The sequence below is a fragment of the Vanacampus margaritifer genome, chromosome 20, assembly GCF_051991255.1.
Source record: "Vanacampus margaritifer isolate UIUO_Vmar chromosome 20, RoL_Vmar_1.0, whole genome shotgun sequence".
NCBI lineage: Eukaryota > Metazoa > Chordata > Actinopteri > Syngnathiformes > Syngnathidae > Vanacampus > Vanacampus margaritifer.
This window is the reverse complement of record NC_135451.1, coordinates 5,815,001-5,836,482: the sequence shown is the minus strand read 5'-3', so window position 1 is coordinate 5,836,482 and position 21,482 is coordinate 5,815,001. Positions and strand designations below refer to the sequence as shown.

The following is a 21,482-nucleotide window of genomic DNA, read 5'->3' as shown; positions in this document are numbered from 1 at the left end:
CGTCACTATTTTAGTTTAGTCAGTTCAGTTTTACCTCAATAACATGATGTCACTTGCAGTGACTAACCTTTACCAGTATTTCCCTTTCATAGTGTTTTCATATAGTATAAATTGATGTATAGGATACAGATTTTATTTGCGCAGTACAGACTGTGTTTTCTTTTAAGAGACACTATTGCATTAATGATGTTTTTCTGGACTTTTTAACTGTACAAGTTGACAAGTATAATTGACATTCCAAAGACCGCTCTGCTTTTCTGTGATTTTGTTGTTGATTTTGTAATGCTTGTCTGTTGAGCTGTTGTTTTTTTCCGTTAGGTGGCAGTAAAAAGCTAATTTAATCACGAGCAGCGTTCATAAAATAAATTATTAGAATAAAAAGGAATACATTTATGAAAATATGATGACAGTGTATTAAAAAAATAATCAAATCCTAAAATATTTTTCAAATAGCCATGTAAAAGTACTTTATATAGCTAAAAAAAATAGTCTTGATTGATGCTACTGCTGTCCAATAGGATTACTACTAATTCCTTACGTCATCCCCTTTAGCAAATCATTTTAGTGCACCGACAAGCACTATCAAGCCAGGTTGACTCGTGAATTTCCAAGTACGTACAAAACGTGCTGACTGACTAGAACGGAAACGAGGAAGCGTTTTACAAAAATAAATTCAAATATCGGTCATACAGTTTTTAAAAAGTAACTACATATTTGCTAGTATATTTACATCATTATATCAAAAAAGGCCATGATATTTGGATAGCCCAATTCTGTTAATTTATGTTAAATTTGTATCGTGTTTTTCCTTTGAAAATGGAAAATTTTGCATTAAAATGCGATAAATGACAAATAGTCGCTGTATATACTGTACTCGTTTAGAGTTGTTTAAGAACCTCTGCATCCAAATTGAAACAATAAATGTTATTTAGCAGACGAGGACTTCCGCACGTGAGATTTATTGTGAAAAACCTAAGCAGAAGCCGCAATCGAATACTACAACTTGACACTTATCTGAGGGGTCTGAATTGATAAACAATGTAGATTGAGGAAGACCAATTGCAAGATTATTGCTTCATATTAGCCATAAAGTCGCATGGACAAGAAGCGCTCGCCTCGCTGTGTGTCCTGCAGGCCGAGACCGATGTCTTCGCCGCCGAGGCGGAATCATCCATCAGATTGTCAACATTACCGGGGATGAATGGTGGTGCGTCTCGTGAGCGTCAACATTAACGCGTCAAAATGAGGCTGGTAATGTCTCTGCTGAAGAACACCAACCCCAAAGTAGAATATTACTCCAGGTTCTCGCCGTCTCCGCTCTCCATTAAGCAGTTTTTGGATTTCGGTAAGTGCAGGCATCAGTTGTCAGGTGGCTGTTGTGTCACTGGTTATTTCCTGTTGTTGTTGTTGTTGTTGTTGTTGTGTTTGCTTTGTTAAGCTGCACTTGTAAATGTTAACGTGCACGTGTTTATCATAGTGGAGGAGACTACATGTGATGATCATGGTTCTGCACGACAACCCTGTTTTTTGTGTAAACATGCAGACATACAAGTAGACTTGCTTGAAGCACTACTAACTTTATTATTCATTTTACATTCATGAACAAGACCAATGATATCTGTATCAAGCAGGTTTTTTTTTTTTTAATTTAAATTCCAAATTATTTAAAGTATATTGGCGCTATATAGTACATCAGTTATTTTATGATAGTCCTAGCTTTTATTGGATTTGATTAGCGTGCTGGTGTATCTAATGGTGTGTTTGGTAAGTGTATATTATGTTTTTAAACGGGATTTTGTTTATCAATATTGTAAAGAAGGATGTATTCCAAAGCAGATGGCTTCAGTTTTGGTCATATTCATCAAAACCCTACAAAAATTTAAGTTTAAATAATATAGTATTATGACTGGTTGAGCCTTACAGTATTAGTCATGTAAAATATATGCACATGCAAGAATATAATGTGGACAAATTAGGTGTGTGTTAATAGGAATGTGTTGCGTTACATCAGGGCTGTAGTCAAGTCCAACTTCATCAAGTTTAAGTCAAGTTCGAGTGAGATCAACAGTAAACATTAAGTAGGGTTCCAGACTAACTTTTTTTTTTTAAGAGCACAGTCGCTCCTAACCTGAAATTTTGGGGGCGCAAGAAGGAAGATTTAGGGGCACACACTATAAATTGACTTGTAAAGTAAATATTCATCCCACTCATTTCCACTACGTTACTGATAAATGTTCTGGGGTGGAGCAGATCTTTGACAGCAATGGAAAAATATTAAAAAACATACAGTTTTCTTGACCACAAAATTTGAGAAATTTCTTTATGAAACTAGGGAACTGTGCTATTTTCTTTCCCTAATATAAATACAAAAATGTGAACGCATGGAGATTCCCTCTAAAAGAAAAATACTGGCGGGCGGCGGCTTACCTCTTTCTTTCTTTTTTAGTGCTTCTGCAAATGTCGAATAAATTTCAACGTGGTTCCACATGTGTCTGAAATTGTCTTTTTGTAGAACCTGCAGGTTGCTTCATGCTAATTAGTTTTTTAAGGCATTATAGTTAGCACCAGTTTTCCATGGTTGGTAAAACCAAATATTAGAACCCCACTATTGATTGTCATGACTGTGCACAGTCAGGTTGACCAATCAGATGGCTTGCTACCCGGTAGCTATGGTTGCCAGGTGGCCAATGTCAATGCTGGACTATTTTTGATATCCTGAGAAAACTTTATTTCAAGTTTCTTTTGAAGGAGGATGTTCACGTTCAGGAATAAAAACATAGCTGGTCTTGGTGGAGTCAATGAAAATATTTTGTGAGTCCAATTGGCGAATCCGAGCCAATAAATCCTAATATACCAGTACTCTGATTTTTACAAAAATATTCAAACCATTTGCAAGGATAGCGCAATCATGTTACCGTTAGCAAGATTCATATATTTGAGTATTTTTAAATACTGATACCTTCCATTAATTTCCTCATTTGTAGTGCAGCCCTTGTACTGGATGCCATTAGATGTGACTACGTGTATTGAAAAATAATGTCGACAAATGTCAGTACCAATGCAGTTTGCTGCAATTTTGCTCACATTTATTTATCCAACCACCTAACTCAATGTTACAAAATGTGCTTCTACATGCAATTCAGCGCTTTAAAACATTTACTTGACAGCCAAATGTTTGCCTTTTTATAAGCTGCGTGTACTGTGTAAACATTGTTTCCTTTGTTAGTTTTTTTTTTTTTGTCACAAAGGCTGAGTCTGACACCGCATAGAAAGACTTTTGAGAGGTTTGAAAGGCGAGCAAACGGTTATTAACTGCAACATGTAAGCAGTTCTCTAAGCTTTCCCTTAATCCATGTGTGATTAAAAGCGGTCAAGTTTACATTATGTCAGTTCTTCTGGCAGCTGTATGAAAGGGAGGCCAAGTAGCATTTGTGCAACAATCTTCTCAGCAAGCCAAATAAAGGCCAAGATACAGAGCATTTGTTGTTTTATGATCAACAAGCCACATCCTCTCCGTCATTCTGCTGAATCAGAGGAAGAAGTGTTTTGTTCTGTGATGTCACTGGTTTCTCAAGGCAAATAGCAAACGTTGTTGTTTCTTGACTTGCACACATTGCACTCTGCATCACCAAACCAGTGTTTACATGACATCCTTTTAGAGGGAGACATTTGCAGAGATTGAGCTCTTCCTGCGTCCAAAAAAAACAAACCTTTCCGTGACTCCCCTACTGAGTGGAGTAATGAGAATTGTTGAAACAATCAGGTCTGATGGAACTTGGCTTCAGATCCCCCAAAGCTCCCTCTGTGACTCATTGTCTTACTTTTGATTTGGTAGATAATTGATAGTGGGTTAAAGATAAAACACACTCAGACAAAAATTAGCCATTGTCATTACAAGGGTTGACACTTGACAACAACTTTGTTTTCACTGTATCTGTGCCTTATCTTTAGTCGCGCTCCACCCTTAATCAGAATGCTTGGCATAGAGTAGCCTACATTGCAATTAGCAAATGGATACCGACAACAAACAGCCTCCAGTTAGCCGTGATGCTAATAAGGACAAGCCATAAGAAATGGATGGATAAAGAAATTATGTAACTTACAAAAGTAATTAAGCGTTCACCTTTGATAACCAGACTTATTTTACAAATAAATCCAACTATATGAGTCAGATATTGTGTTGTATAGGTATCAATGTAACATATTGTTAGTCACTGCTGAGTGTATTGATGTGACAGTCACCCGACGTCTTATCACTGAGGACTTGTAAATCATACTAAGTTTTAACTTTTATTATGTATGCAGTGCTTTGTTAAATGTTTTTTGTCCCTTAAGATCCACCATACAGAGCATTTTAAATTACTTGTTAACTTGTGTTTCACATATTTATAGTGCACCACTGACTTGTGAAATATTACACCTTAATCTTGATTCAACCAAGCGACATAAGCAACAAGTGAATGTATTGTCAACAGAGGAACCAGTTTTGTGGCATGGGACCATTTTACTATTACTGTACATTCTGGGACCTGTTGACTTACTGGTGCACACCTTATTGGCAAACTGGTCAGCTGAAAAAAATATTAGTAAACTTTTTGCAGTCAAAACAAAAAGACAATAAGAAAAAGATAATGATGCACTAATGTGCTTCAAACATCTAAAAACATTAACAAACAGAACAAATGAAGACATTCACAGAGTAAAGAGAACAAAAGTAGCTAATCAAAATTACTAAAAGAACGTACAAATGATAACATTTAAACACATTTGCAACCAAAAGATTTAGACCTTTAAAAGCAAAATAAATAAATAAAAAGTAGCTTTAAGAAATTACTAAAGACCAAAGAGTGACATTGATTTAAAAATATATATATTAATCAAAGAATTGGGGAAAAAATGTTTTAAACTTGGATTTAAAAGCATTTATAATTCGGGCTGCCTTCACTTCCGATGGCAACATTATGTGTGCAGCACAACAGCTAAATGCCACTTCACCATCTTTGGTTTGAAGCCTAGGCTCCATTAAGTTAAACAAATAATGGTACTAGTTTTGCCTGTAATATATCTTTAAATAATGTAAGCATTAAGGGACCAATTTTTAATTATTTTTATTTAGTTATATCTATTTATTTGTTTATTAAAATAGGCCCATTAATCGGTTATCAGAATTTTTCATTTTATTTTATTACCGATTAGTAAGCTCACCAAATGTATTTTTAGGGGTGCTAAGATATGATACTCATTCAGCACATGTCTTGTAATGACAATGATGTGTCTGGTGAATGCATTTGATTGGCCAGCTGGATTTCAGTGTACAGTCAATGTTTGATACTGAACATTGCCAATATGTTCTCCTCATTGATCCCTTGTGTTCCAGGGCAGGAGAATGCATGTGAGAAAACGTCGTACATGTTCCTGCGCAAGGAGCTGCCGGTGCGTTTGGCCAACACCATGCGAGAAGTCAACCTGCTGCCCGATAAGCTACTCAGCCAGCCGTCCATCCGCTTGGTCCAAAAATGGTCAAATTACGTTTTATTCGCAAAATTTATTGTTGGAAATACAGTGTGCTCTTGTAATATTAGTTGTTCTTGTTTCTTGGTTCATCGTACGTTTGTAATCATTTAAAATAAATAGAATTTGTAATGAAGGTGGAATTATTTTAAGTTGAACGGTATATATGGAATCCATTTGATAAGATATCATTATCTGATTAAAGTTGCCCTTTGCTTTTTGTCTGTTTTATTAGGTACATGCAAAGCTTCGTAGAGCTGCTGGATTATGAGAACCGAAAGCCTGAGGATCCTCATGCTCTGAATGAGTGAGTGATCCACGGATCCATTCTTAAATGCACGCACTTTTTAATGCGGCTTGATCTCTTTATGACATGACATCTTTCCACTGTAGTTTATTAACACATGTAGACTTTATGGCAGCCATATCCAAACCTTTTCCTCTGAGGGCCGCATACAGAAAAATAGAAGGAAGGAAGGGCCCCAAGAAATTTAATATTGTTTATAAAGTGTAGTTATTTTAAACAAATAAAATAAAAAAGCTACAACGTCAAAGCGTTCTGTTAAAAGTGTAAAGAAAATTTGGGGACCTTCAAGGTGATAAAATTAACATCCATTTTTATGAAAAGAGTCATGTATGCTCAAATACTAATTTTATTATGCTGGATGGCAAAAATGTTTTCTTCTTCTAATGTTAGCAGCACCTCCAGTTTACCGTCAGCGACATGCCTGGTCGAAATGTGAATGAATGTGCAATATCGATTCTGATGCCTCCATAGCGATACATGCTTTGTAAAGAGGCCCGCAATGATATATTCCCGTACTGATTTTTTTAGCACACCCCTAGTATGCAGCACTGTAACCCACTATAAAAAGATCCTCCCCTGTATTATGTTGATCTCCACAATGAGCACCAAAACAAGATACATTTGTATTAAGGTGACATTTTTTAGGATCGTTAGTTGGAATTGACGAGGAGCAGAAAGTAGAGGAAAACATTTTTGGTTATTAGTATTAATTTACATTACTGAAATGTTTTTTGTTTTTTTTGCTCTTTTAGTTGTCATTAGTTTATTTGCATATCATTAGCATAGTAGCATAACTGCCTAGACCAGTTTTTAACTTACAGTCACATTGTCAATAAAAAAATCACAATGTGAATTCTTTTATTTATTTATTTATTTTCATGTCCGTGTAGATTGTCTTTCATCCAGGTCATGGTAATCTGTAAAGATTGAATCGAGGCAACTGGACTTGTTTGTTGAATGTGTTGGACAATTATGTTATTAGATTAGCAATATTTAGAAAAGCTCCATATTAAACCATGTTTTTAGTAGTAGTTATAGACTTGTGCCCAAATGTGATTTTGAGTGCATGATGTGGGCCGCTAAAACTGTCCGTAAATGGCCCCCAGTTCGCAGTTTGGACACCCCTGCTTTATGGACAAAAGTATTGGGGCATTGCAATAACTGTAATTTAGACAGATTTGGTCTCACCTTAGCAGCTCTAACAGCCTCCATTCAACTGGATAGACTTTATGTTGTGTACATAGGAATTTATGCCACTGAAGTTGGATCTGCTCTATTTCATACTAAAGTTTTTTTGGAGTGGTAGAAAATGAATGGCCGTATGCATGGAGGTATGTCCCAAGGCTTTTGTCCATCCAGTGTAGAGCTGCTGGCTCTGCGAGTATTGTGTGTTTACACAATAACAATGACCATTTGATAAGCAGCACACAGGAATTTGGATAAAGGAGCCCGTTTGGAACACCAATTCAAAAAAACTGCTCCACTTGTTGTAGACACTGAAAACTCTCCATGTTGGCCTCTCAGCTTCCTGGAGTTGTTGATTGAGATCCGCAACCGTCACAACGATGTGGTTCCGACCATGGCGCAGGGCGTCATCGAGTACAAGGAGAAATTTGGCTTCGACCCCTTCGTCAGCAGCAACATCCAATATTTCCTCGACCGCTTCTACACCAATCGCATATCCTTCCGCATGCTCATCAATCAGCATAGTGAGTCTGAAATTCTGGATGATGCCGTCTTGTTGGCGTGTGGCTAACTTGTGTACCTGCCCAGCACTCCTGTTCGGTAATGACACCAACCCGGCTCATCCCAAACACATCGGCAGCATTGATCCCACCTGCTGTGTGGCTGAAGTTGTCAGTGGTGAGTTTGAAAGAGGTTTAAATTGCTGCAGCTAAGACGCAAATTGAATATGTGGAAATATTTCTTTCCCCATAATGGTTTGTTGACATCATACTGTACTAATGTACTGGTGGACTTCCTCCAGTGAGAGTAGAAATTGACGCAAAGAGGAGCTGGAAAGAAGCCAAATACTTTATTTTGTTTCTTCTACTGAGTCATGTTGTCTTTGCTTCATCCATCAGATGCATATGACACGGCCAAAATGCTGTGTGAGAAGTACTACTTGGCGGCGCCTCAGCTCCACATCGAAGAATTTAACAGTAAGAGAGTTCAAGTTTTTTTGGGCAATGCTGTTATTATTGTTATGGCTTGGGATGTTATACCACTTTTGATGCCAGTCTTGAGTAGTCAACAAGGTTACTTTAGTTAACTAAAACTAAACTAAAATTAAACATTAATGAAATAACTAAAACTAATAGAACCACCCTGAAAACTAATTAAAACTAACTAAAAACAAAACTCAAAATGCAATAAAAACTTAACTAAAATGAAAAATTCCAAATTTATAATAACCCCGGTAGTCACTAATATCAATGGTATCGATACACCTAGTACTTTTGATACATAAAATAAAAAAACAAAACGCACCAACAGATCATTTTGAAGAAAGAACTGTATATCCCAATATAGCATATTTCCTTAAAATTGCATGAAATTAATAAAAATGTTCTATTTTTCTAATTTCTGTTTTCCTGTTTTTAAAACGGCCACAAGAAGGCAACCGATACTGTCTTCGCCACCGTCATGAGTACTGATACCTTGAAATAAGGCCAGTTTCAGTCCAATACCTAGTATAGGTACTCGGCCATAACTAGTTACTCTACGGCCCACCTTGAGAGTCTAGACAAAGTTCTAAAATATCTACAGATGTAAAGGAAAACTAGCTGACCATCAAAAATATTAGGAATGGGAGAGTACCAATACCAGGTATCATATTGGGCTGATACCAGGCCTTATTTCAAGTTATCGGTACTCGCTATGTTGGCCATTTTATAATCAGGAACTACAAATGAGAAAATTGAAATGAATTTCATTCTAAGGAGGAAAAATGCTATATTGGGATATATAGCTATTTCTTTAACATTATCTGTCATGAATTTTGTGTGTGGAAATTGTATCTATCAAAAGCACTACTGGTATCAGTACTTGGCACCGACCGGTATTGGACAAATCAAGAGTCGAGTTACTTGTACTGGTATTGTTCTGGAAAAAAAAGTGGTATCGAACATCCCTAATAAAAATAATAACAAATAATAGTGCTGTGGCAATGAAATCACATTATATGTGTTCGGGGTGATTTTTAGGGTTCCCAAATGGAACACATTAGGTACGGATGGGTGAGTACCAATACCAGGTACAGTGGAACCTTGGAGTTTGAACATCTCGGGACTCGTACAATTCGGACTTCAAACAAAAAAATCTGTGTAAAAAATGTCTCAGAGTTAGAACTCATTTTCGGAGTTTGAACAGCCAAGCAAAGCAAGCTAAGCCAAACGAACCTTGAAAACGGGTAGCCGAGTGAAGCCGAGTGAAGCCGAGCGAAGCCGAGCGAAGCCGAGCGAAGCCGAGCGAAGCCGAGCGAAGCCGAGCAATGCCGAATGCTCACGTTGCGGTAGTTGAGACGATGCTCCATACTCGCAAGTGCATTTTGATTTTTCCACGGCCACAGTGCCAGTGGCAGCAAAGAAAAACATACAGTGCTATGAACCACAGTGGAATAAGGAAGGAGATTATCGGGCAGTTGTAACTACCGTGACTACTTCTGTCAATACTGGCACAAGGACCCCCCTTAGCTGTTCAACAACGTGCCTGACAGTAGTCTAACAATATGCCCAATGTGAAATACACAAACTCAGCACTGAACTAAAGCTAGCATTAACATACCATTTATCATCCACTGATGTCATCACACCACAACAAAAAACGTATGGATTTTTTTATGTTTAAATACTGTACTGTACTGTAAATGTAAAAAACATAAATAGAAATTGAAATAGGAATTTTCTGTTTTTGGAGCTTGGGAACGGATTAATTGCATTTACATTATTTCCTATGGGAACATTTTTTTCGGAGGTTGAACAATTCGCAGGAACGAATTATGTTCAAACTCCGAGGTACCTCTGTATCAGTGTCGATACCAACCTTATGTTAAAGGGGAAGTCAATTGTAAACATTTTTTGACATTAATATGTTATATAATATGATTAATATTACATTTGTGGAATATGAGTTATGCAGCAAAATCCAGACATTTTTAATCCATCTCAGGGGCTCAAGGGCTGTAAAGGGCTCAGGCAGCGACCAATCACAGCTCACCTGTTTTCTGAAGCTGAGCTGTGATTGATTGTGACCTGAGTAACTGTGATGTCATTTTCACTCGACGGCAGGTGACAAAATGGCCGCCTTCATATTTAAACTAGTGAGGCTGAATGGAATGTTTTATTGTCAAGAAATTTGTTTTGGGTTAACTTCCCCAGCGGTACTCATGGAGTCTGCTGATACCATAAATAAATCCTCCTCTGCAGTAGTTGGCGCTATATTACTGCAGTTTGACACATCGGTGAATCATCATATGCTCCAGAAAGAATTTTTTGTCATTGTGGTGAATTAACTTTTATATTTCCGAAGTACTAGCAATTTTGGTAGGTGAGTACTCAGAGTGAATAGTCATACTGATATCGGTCTGGGGAAAAAAAGGCTAATGGACAAGAAGAAGCACTCAGTGCTGTCATCCATTTGTTTGTAATTGTGTGATCACTCTCTATTTATTATTTTCTAGTGAAGAATCCCAAAAAGTCCATCCAGGCCGTGTATGTGCCCTCTCATCTGTTCCACATGCTGTTTGAGCTCTTCAAGGTCAGCAACCTCATAGTTTTCTCAATCTAATTACACTGCATGTGGCACTAATTCTACAAGGGGCATATTGAATGAACCGGCTCTTTATTTCTAGAATTCAATGAGAGCCACAGTGGAGCTTCATGAGAACAGCACTGAGGCATTACCACCCGTGAAAGCAAAAGTCACTCTTGGTACAGAGGATCTGTCCATAAAGGTGACTCACACACACACACACACACACACACACACACACACACACACACACACACACACACACATTGTTCTTATCTATGCTAAAATGTCCTTTGTGTGTCTTCCAGATCAGCGACAGAGGAGGAGGAGTTCCTCTGAGAAAGATCGACCGCCTTTTCAACTACATGTACTCCACTGCCCCGACGCCCAGCCTGGAGCCAGGCGCTGTCCCACTGGTAATAAACGATACTGGCATTGACGTTTTCTTAGCTTTTGTTCTGTTAGCTGTGTGTGCCATGTGGCTAATGAAATGACCGGCTCTCATTCCTGCTTTCAGGCCGGTTTTGGCTACGGTTTACCCATTTCTAGGCTGTACGCTCGATACTTCCAAGGGGATTTGAAGCTCTACTCTATGGAGGGTGTGGGCACTGACGCTGTAATCCATTTGAAGGTAAACAATGGAGTATCAGGATAGATTTTCACTACAGGTCTAAGTGCCCAATACCTGATCTCTTTGACAGCCTGTTCACATGTTCTGACGTTCTGTTTACATGTTCTGTTTAGAAGTAACACATATCTAGTGTCGCGGTTTTCACATTTACAAAACATGAATCTACCCACTTGTGTACATGCCCAAAAGACTGGAGATGTCAACATCAGGCAGCAACAACACAAAAATACATACAATTAAATCATTCAAATATAAAAAAAAATGACACACACCGTTATTTCGACTGTGATAACTCCCCCCGTCCCATCGGTTTTAATGTAACCTCGACATTATTCTGCAATTTACAGGGTTTCCGCGAGTCATTAAAAAGCATTAAAAGTCATTCAATGGAATTTGCTAAAACTGTTATCTCATTTGCTCCCAAAAATGTATAAAAACGTTCTATTGTAAATATTGCCATGGTCCCAAAAACATATTTATACATTTTTTATTAGAGCATACAGAAGGCTTTGATGCAGCCTCCGACCTGAAGAGGTCAATGGTAGTTATTGCAGAAATTGGCCAGCAGGTGGCAGCAGAGTATAAGAGATCAACCAGGGCAATGTTGCAAAAAGGCTCTTTTCCCCACCGTTTTAAACAAATAATGATGAAACTTAGCTATATTCTAATGCTAATTGTTGCTAAACGGAAACAGATAGAAATATACGTTTTTTTCTGATGAAAGAAGCAACTCTAACCTTTCTTTTGGTAGGTTCCATTTTTTATAGCAATAGAACACAATATTCTGTATCTGTATATTTTTAAAACATTTTTAGTTAAGGTGTCAGTTTGTCGCTGATTCTCGTCATTTGGGGCGGGGCTTGGTCCATCACACACAAATTGTGGGGGAATACTGTATCTTGATTACAGGTTGTATCCAGTCTGTCTGTTTACGTAGCAGTCACAGTGACAGCTATGCGATTCATATCGGATTTTTATCCACATTCAGAAGTGACCTGATCTCAAGCTGAGGATAAAGCAAAAGAGTAGGCGCAAAATAAAAAATCTGAATTGAGTCACTTGTAAATCCAGCTTTACTTTATGCCTATTTTTATGTTAAGAGCAGCCTTAAATAGGTATAAGACTATTGGATCAAACCAATAAATTCCAACAGGTAAAAACTATTGGCTCGTTAACCTAAATTCAAACCCTTCAATACAAAACTATAACCCATTAGAAAAGCTGACAAACGATCAACGATTGCCCCAACTAACTCATATAGACAATAAACTAAATACTAAAATTTAGTAAAACCATGTGACCACCCCCTACACACTCCTCCACTTGGTCCAACCCGAAAACCTTTTAGCAGTGTCTGATCGACTAGGGACTCTTTTGGCCTGAGACCGCCACCCTGAACACAAGAAGAGTATGTAAGTAAAACACTCAAATCATTCACCGCATGCACACAACACCCAAAACAATAGCCAATTTAAAACATACAGTAGCACAAATATTGCACGTTACTCAATTACATCTACTCCACAGGCTGGCCGCCCTCCCCGGATGCCACCACGACCAGACCTGTGGGCAACCAGTTCAATAAATATTTTTAATTTTTATATGCAATAACTCTCTTGTGCAAATTAACATTTTAAGTGATGCGTGAATATTAAAGTGCAGAGTAGACGTAATGAACATTAAATGCTGGAGAGGGCCACAATTTTTCATTAGTGCTAATGATGATTTAGGACAAAAATGCCATTTTAAAATGAGGCAAAATATGTGAAAAGTACATGCTCTTGATATATAAATTTTTTCTAATACATTTCTCAATGCATGTAAAAAAAGATAACTGAATTACTTTTTATAAGTAACTTTTAACTACAACTAATTATGATTTTAGGCTATCTTGACCAACACTGCCAACATTACACGCAAGAAGACCTATTGTGCATGTTTTCACAAAAATCTACTCACTCAAAATGTTTAAATTTGAATATTACTTGTATTCAGGTAATATTTGTCCTGTACAACAACATATTAGGGCCACATATAAATATATTGTTTTAGAGGGCGGGGGCAATATTCTGGAAAAAAACTCGTAAATTTGCCACTTTATTAAGTGGTAAATTTGCGAGAAAAAAACTTACGAGAAATTCACGTAGGGTAGCTCTTGTCTTATCATGTGAGGATTCATTGGTGGTTAATGGGACACTGTTTATAAAATGAAAAGGCAAGATGGAGACGGATTCATTCTTACATTAAAACTTTACTCGTCATTCACCGCAGCCAGAGCGACAACACTTCCTGATCCCCTATCAGCTGACTAACACTATCCAATCAGATGCTAGCATACCATAGATAAATGCAAGTGAACGACAGAGAGCAGCAGATTCGACACATCAATTTAGATACTTGTACAAAAAAATACCAAAATGTATGAATGTGTAAATAATAATTCTTGAAACATAAATGTACAAGTAAATATACATTTTAACAAATTAACTTAAAGTGGCCGTACACAACGGTTCAAAGAGCGAATGCTTAACATGATATGGTTAATCTATGATAAAGCAATTACTATCTCCTTATTTGGAAACCCAACCAAAAAGTATTGGCACAAACAGTCGAGTAGTACGCTGCGTGTGTTTCTTCTAAGTTAATTTTTTTTCCGTGCAAATCTGCTACCATATAAAGAGAAAAAAACTTGTACATTTGCGAGTTAATAAAGTGGCAAATTTGCTAGTTTTTTCTCGGAATATTGCCCCTGCCCTCTAAAAAAATATATATTTATACGTGGTCCTAATACGCCGTCGTAATCCTGCATGTCATTCCAAATCTGACTTACTCACGTTGTTGCAAGCACACAAACAAAAAAAACATGACTGAAAAAGTGCTGATGAACCTACCTCCAACAGACATTTTTTTGCGAAAAACTGAGATTTTATATATATATATATTTTAAAAAAGTGGATTCGCAAAGGCAGAGCCTATTCGCGGGGGTCAACTGCTGTAGAGGAAATATGTTAATAATCCCCCTCCTCCCCAAAAAAGCATTTAAAAAATCCTCACTTTTTTTTTTTTTTTTGGGTTGGGGGTTAATGAAGGACCTAATCATTGTGTAGTCCTGCCCATCTCTGGTCCTAACCATTGGCAACTAAAGTGGGTACACCCCTAAGTGAAAATGACCAAATTTGAGAGAAAAAAAGACTCCCTTTTGTGAGATACTGTCCAAAAAAAGACCTCCTCTCAAATCCATTCTCCTATTAGAAGATATTTACGTATTTCCCAAATTTACCACCATTCCTTGTGTGTTCCTCATCTGTATAAAGGCCCTATCGAGCGAGTCCTTTGAGCGGCTTCCCGTTTTCAACAAATCCGCATGGCGACATTACACCACCAGCCCCGAAGCGGACGACTGGAGCAACCCCAGCAAGGAACCGCGTGATGCCAGCAAGTCCAAATACAAGACCAACAGATAACTCGGCACACTCATTTGCAAATTACCAGAGAAAGCATCGCAATGTCTTATTATAGTGGGGCAAACTTTAGATGACATCCAGTAAGTCTCATTTCTGTAACTCCATTTATTTAGAACCGTTCTGTTCGAATGTCTTTTTATGTTTGTTGTGCTGCTTTGCCTACCTCAGTTTGGCACATTTGTCCCCTATGCCTCAGTGAGTCATCAGAATCTCGTCATCGTCCGAAGGGCGTTTTCGCCTCTCCCTTCATTTAATTTGTTTCAGTGGTGTCGTCCTTTGTTTGAGAGATACTTTTGCCCGGGCATGCAAGAAAGCCAGCGTGATAGTCGTAGTAGTCTTGTTTCAGCCTGGCGGGAAAGTCGTTTATCAACATAGACACCAAGAAAAAGCCTTACTACTGAATATTATGGTGGATATTTTCAGTTTGGAATCCCTCAACGTCCTTTTGCTGTGTTGGTGGGAAAATGGACATGCAGGTGGATAACAGTGCATCAAGTCAGTCATTTTGCTGACCATAATCAGTTTTTTCTTTTATTATTAGCCAACAAACTGGTTTTATCTGTTATAAGAACAAACACACCAATTTTAAACATTTCTTTTCAGTTTTGTTGCACTGTACTGCTATAATTAATTAATATTATAATTTGCTATAATTATTTTTACTCCGAAATGAAATTTATCTTAACCAGGCAGCATGCAAAAGGCTACTGAATCAAACACAGTACAAAACAGCGCACTTTACTAATATTACACTGAAATTGTACATTTTGATTTTACTTAAATAAGACATTAATGAATTGGGAAAACTTTATAATCGTGTTTTATGAATTTCTGTATTAATGCAAGCTTGAAGGTGTTTAAAAGAACAAATGAAGAGTTTGTGATGAAGGCCCGTTTAAGCCTTATTTCCAATTGTTGCAAATCGCTGGCGTTGGGCCGAAACCTTGTACCTCCAAAATCATCACTTTTCAGGAGACTCCAAAAACAACATTTTCCAACCATTAACATTGCATCATCAAAGAGACCAAGACATTTTCAACATTTTAGATTGGTCAATAATTGATACAAATGACACCCACACGTGTGGACTCACTAAAAGTATATATATATATATATATTTTTTAAATATAAACGTTGCAAAATTGTGACTTACGAGGTTTCGGCACGACACCTATGAAATGATGCATATATGTTTAAGAAGAAATCCAGGGTGTATATAACTATGAATAATATATTTGTTGCATCTGTATGCAGCTAGTGTGAGGATGATGACTCTCATTTTCCATCTCACAGCTTCAAATGATGAATTCGTATGCATGAACTGTGATGGTGGCCCCATGCAATCACCAACCAAAAAGCCAGCGAGAGAGCAAAGGTGTGATTCAGTATAAGATGAAGTCATGTTTGTCTGATTTGACAATAAAAAAAATAGGTGTGTGTGATTTGTGTTTTTTTTTTTTTTTTTTTTACACATTGAATGTTTATTTACCTACCATATAATAAAAAAGAAAAGAAAACATACATTCTCAAAGCGTATATTGGATCTTAAAGATTACGTATTTATACACAGTGGATCCATTTCAATTCCACACCTTTTTGCAATACATGTTTTTAATGTGGCAGGTGAGTTTAAATTCAACCCCTTTCTTTCTGGGTTAAGGTGTACGGAAGCATATTGCATTCACTTGGGGAAAAAAACCCTCCTGTTTTCTGACAATTTTCTGCCATAAAAAAATATTCCGAAGAACGGGGAAAAATTATTTTAAAAAAAACGGGTGTAAAAATTAATCAGAAAAACAGGGGAACAAAATATTCAGGAAAACGGAGGATTATTTAAAAAAATTAATATATTTTTTTAATGATTCAGAAAAACAGCTGGTGCATCTGTTTTTTTTGTGTTTTTTTACCTCTGAAATCCAAGTGTCCATTATTTTCATCAGTGTCCTGATCGTCTCTTGAGTCACCACATAGCCAGCCTGAATGCATTTCAAATGCATCATCTTGTATCCATGGAGCATGCCATATCTGTCCAACTGATCCTGGACAAACATTGCTACATCTAGCAAATCCGAATGGGCTTTCCTCCTAAACAAATGCAAAGTGGTGCCTGTGTAAAGTCGACAAACTAATAATACCATCTATGTGACTCAAAGACAGGACTATCCCCCAGTGTCTTAAACCAATATCAAAATAAAACTTGATTAAAATAAATAAGATGGTCATGTTTACTTGCTGACTCTCAATAAAGTAATTAATGTGTGTGGCCTACTGTATATTTGTTTGCTCTCTAATCTCTTGATGGGAAAACAGTTTTAAAAAAATTCATAAAAACAGAAAGAATTAATTATTTTATAAAATGGAAAAATTACTCAGAAAAACAGAAAAAAATATTCAGAAATACAAGGATTTTTTTTTTTACGGAAAAAATTCTTAGTAAAACAGGGAAAAATATACAAAAGCAACCCCCCCCCCCAATTATTTTTTTTTCAAGTGAATGCAATACTCTTCTGTAGTACGACGGAAGTACGGCAGTAAAAACATTTTGAGAATTGTCGCATTTTATGGCTTTTCTATTGTGTTATGTGTGAACCGAATCAAGCCAAGATGGATGATTCAGTGTCTTTCTGTACCTTGATTTTTTTTTTTATTTTTTTTTTTTGCAGTCTAACAGTCAACATCTCACAGTGGTTGTACCAACACAGTATTGCATTTATTATTCGTTAATTGTGGTCTGATTAAAACAACAATGCACATGGCTTTGTGAGTGGGATATAATTTATGAAGATCAAGTACATTGATTAAGTGAAATGTACTGATTTTACGCGCATTATTTACGCAATTTCCCCCCATACTTCTCTTTCCTAGTCAGGTGTAGCACGCCCTGAATGTCACACACAAAACTTATAAAGAGATGGCTGTAAATGGGACAAAAACAAGAAGGTGGCTTCGCAAAGTTGTGACAGCAATTCCATTAGAGTCTTGATCTATTTTTTTTTCTAAGACAGAGACAAACCACGATCATGATGTCATCTTCCTGCTTGTGATGGCTTCTTAACCCAGCAAAACAAACCTCCCATGCACAAAAATCCCACATCTTCAGTATGCTTTGCTGTTTTCCTTGAGGTAAAGTGCTTTTGGTAGCCGTCCAGTGTTTGTGTGGGAATTGTACGTGGGCACACGTGTGACAAGTTCTCAGGCAGTGTTCTGTGAATCACGTGCTTATTTGGGAGCGTCCGCGGCCCGTCTAATTTATTTCTCGTCCTCGTCGCCTTCGCTCATGCTGCTGATAGAGGCCGAAGCTCCCTTGGGGGAGGCTGGGGGCGAGGGCCGTGCGTTGTGCCAGCGGGCCGGTGGCGATGGCGGCGACGGTGAACGCAGGGGAGACAGTTCACGAGGAGGACTGTTGCAGGGAGACTCTCTGGGGGACATAGCGTAGGAGAGCATTCGTCCGCTGCGCTCCTGAAACACCTGCTTCTGCTCGGAGGGGAAGGGAGAGGGAAAGGAGGGGTCAAAGGTTATGCCATTCTCAAACTTTTTAGACGAAAAGGAAAAGCTTAAAGGAGGGGGAGGGAAATAACCCCAGATTAAGCTCATGTAAGGGGAGCACAGGATTTGAGAGTGAAAAAAAAACCCAGCACACACCACAGGCGGCACTATGGAGAACCAAAAATGCCAAAATAAAAGAATTAAAAGTGAAAATAAAAATGGATATAAAAATATAATACAAAAAAATCAATACAAAAAAATGTATCAATGGAAATAAAAAAACACCCAAAAAATAAATACAAGTAAAAATGAAATAAAAAAATAAATATATAACTAGATTTAAATATCAATCAATCAATAAAAAGGCTCTTCTCTCACATTTATTTATTTGATGCTTACCCAAGTACCATCATGTCCAAATGAATACAAGTAAAAATATTTACAAACATTTAAAAATTAGATTAAATTTTTTTAAATAAATACAAAAATAAATATATAAATATATTTATATATCATTTAATAAATAAAAAGGCTCTGATCTCATGTTTATTTATTTGATGCTTACCCAAGTACCATCAGGTCCAAATAGTTCCAAAAAGTTGCCGATAAACTCCCTGGATTTTTCTTCCCACTTCTGAATGAGGTCATGACTCTTCTCCTCAACACGGTAGACAAAATGTTTACTCTTCTCCTCAACGTTGCGAACCTTCTCTTTCATCCGGTCCACTTGATTCTGCAGCCGGTACTTCTTTTCCTATAGAGATCACATAGCCCAGATAAGTATGCTGATCGATTATGTTGTGGAGCGCCCCCGTGGCTCTAACACAGATCAGCAGAAGAAGATGGATGGACATCTTTCTTTTGAACAATGATCCCACCACATAACTCTTCTTTTGAAGTGAAAATAATGGCAGTAGCTCAGTCTATGAAACCCGAAGCACAATGCCAAGATGCCAAAAGACTGACTGAACTCTGAATATCCTTGAGTGAACCAGCCAGAGCCCAAACTTTAATCAGATTGAATATCTCTTCAGGTATCTGAAAATGCCAAATGATCTCCATTCAACCTAATGGATCTGTGAATACTAATTACAGGGCACATATAGGAGGCAATTTCAAGTCTTGATCTAACCTTTGAAATAACCTCATGTGAATTCCGCATAGAAAAACCCTAGGTCCAAGCTAAGATCCAAACTCCTAACCAACAATCCAGTGTGATGATCTTACATTGATGTAGCTGACGTTGAGCTCCTTGGCCGTGTAGCCACGTTGGAGGTTGCGACGGGCGTAGACATCGTAGTCCCGGACAATCCTGGTGATGATGTCAGACGTGGAGATTCCTTCGGTACGTTGAGTAGGCACAAACATTCCTGGATTGCGCACATTACAAATACTGTACTTTACAGTTTTTCTCCATAGTTTTGGCACATTTCTTGAAACTGAGATGACATTTTCAAAACTGCAAGCTCATTTGGCCAAACAGACTTACATTTGTGCACAATCTATCAGTTTATTAGCAAAAGCACTTATCTATCCCAAAACTGGTCACACATGCTTCACTCCAAATTCCTTTCCCAAACAGAGTCGGTACTTTCACAACTGCAAAGATCCTTCTCAAATGCTTTGACTCATCTGCATTCACTTAGTACTTTTGCCAAAAGTAACTTGGATGATTTTTGCACAACACCATGGATCATTTGCAAAAGCTCATATCTCTCCCAAAACAGCTCACCTATGTGTCAAAATCAAATTTCTATGTCATACATGTAGTCATTGCCCCCAAAATGCATCGTCTTTTTGGCATTCTGTGAGCACTGCAGGTCAAAATCATTAGATGTTTTGTAACAACAGCAGAGGTGCCGCTAACAAAATACAATTATATATAAAACTGAGGAAGGAAAAAGGATTTTACAAGAGCAGTTTTCAAAGTTTGCGGTTTGACATACTACATTCATACTCAAGGAAATGACAACACTTTTTATTCACACAAAGTTATTTACACATTAGAGTGCAACAATAGAAAGTGTAAGAGGAAATCTGTATATTCATGAAAAACTAATAACTAAAATTATATCTAGCGCAAAGCGTAAATGAAGAACCAACTACTGTAACACTCTCACTACACAGTAAATTCTGTCGAGTAAATTTGACTCTACTTAGCGTGGGACCAAATAGACTCAGTTTTAGAGTAAAAGTCACTCAAGGGTTGTTGAACGAACTCACGACCTTCAGTTTGGGAGACAGCCAATCGACTTCTGAGCCACAGAGCTGCTGCTGCTGTGTTACAGTTTTTCTCTATAGGTTTGGCACATTTCTTGAAACTGAGATGACATTTTCAAAATAACATGGACAAATCCCAAAACTACCTTACAATTGGTCTCAACTGAATGGCATTTCTCATTGCTTTCATCAAATTGCCAATGCCTTAGTACATGTCTCAATTGCCTCAGTGGATCTGTGCAAATGGTTGTGTACATTTAGCCAACAGTTAGCATAATGTGCCAGCATTTAGCACATTTTCCAAATGGATAGATCTTGCTGATCAAACTGGATTAGTTGTTTTTCAGTCTAATGGCTGTCCTCTCCAAAATATGTCAGCAGGATTTCAGTGTGTAAGTCATATTATGCAAAATAATTTGTCCAAACAGAGAGCAGCGTATGGATGGTCAAGAGGGGGAAGGTGACGATAATGACTGCACAGTAAATTCTGTAGAGTAAATTTGACTCTATTTTGAGTGGGACCAAATAGAATCCGTTTAGAGTAATATTTACACTTGGAAGAGAGTAAAATAAAGAATTGAAAAAAATAATAAAAGTCACTGAAGGGTTGAGGAACCTTCAGGTTGGGGGACAGCCGCAGTACCACCTGAGCTACGCTTCTTCTAATGATTTTGACTTGTGGTGCTCACAGAACGTCAAAGGGACGATGCATTTTGGGGGCACTGACTACTTGTATGACATAGAAATTTGATTTTGACACATAGATAAGCTGTTTTGGGAGAGATATGAGCTTTTGCAAATGATCCTTTGTGTTGTGCAAAATCAAGTTATTTTTAGCAAAAGCACTAAGTGCAGATGAGCTGAAGCAATTGAGAAGGATCTTTGCAGTTGTGACAGTACCGACTCATGTAAGTCTGTTTGACCAAATGAGCTTGCAGTTTTGAAAATGTCATCTCAGTTTCAAGAAATGTGCCAAACCTATGGAGAAAAACTGCAATATATCACTCGTGTCAGCTGGAATCTTTGTTTGTGTTTGTTTTTGGTCTCCTCTTGGAGATAAGCAAACAGTAGGCGGGGCATAGCTCAGGTCGTAGTGCGGCTGTCTCCCAAC

At 37.6% G+C, this 21,482-nt stretch overlaps 2 protein-coding genes across 4 annotated transcripts in view; one reads left to right on the top strand and one right to left on the bottom strand.

The window, feature by feature from the left end:
* The first annotated feature begins 406 nt into the window (after positions 1-406).
* Positions 407-16,102, top strand: pdk3a (pyruvate dehydrogenase kinase, isozyme 3a). The gene is made up of 11 exons (XM_077553914.1): positions 407-1,345; positions 5,378-5,519; positions 5,747-5,818; positions 7,343-7,527; positions 7,592-7,681; positions 7,903-7,980; positions 10,500-10,576; positions 10,671-10,772; positions 10,879-10,986; positions 11,088-11,201; positions 14,516-16,102. Exons 1-11 carry the CDS (start codon positions 1,243-1,245, stop codon positions 14,663-14,665), a joined length of 1,221 nt encoding a protein of 406 aa, XP_077410040.1. The 5' UTR covers positions 407-1,242; the 3' UTR covers positions 14,666-16,102.
* Positions 16,103-17,353: 1,251 nt separating this feature from the next.
* Positions 17,354-21,482, bottom strand: part of pcyt1ba (phosphate cytidylyltransferase 1B, choline a) — an 11,618-nt gene continuing 7,489 nt past the window's right edge. For all 3 annotated transcript variants that reach the window (XM_077553915.1, XM_077553916.1, XM_077553917.1), the window contains 3 exons: positions 19,379-19,521; positions 18,717-18,905; positions 17,354-18,139 (listed from right to left, as the gene is read on the bottom strand). In XM_077553915.1, the coding sequence (XP_077410041.1) occupies positions 17,915-18,139; positions 18,717-18,905; positions 19,379-19,521 (557 nt within the window). In that variant the 3' untranslated portion in view covers positions 17,354-17,914. The remainder of the gene's footprint in view (positions 18,140-18,716; positions 18,906-19,378; positions 19,522-21,482) is intronic.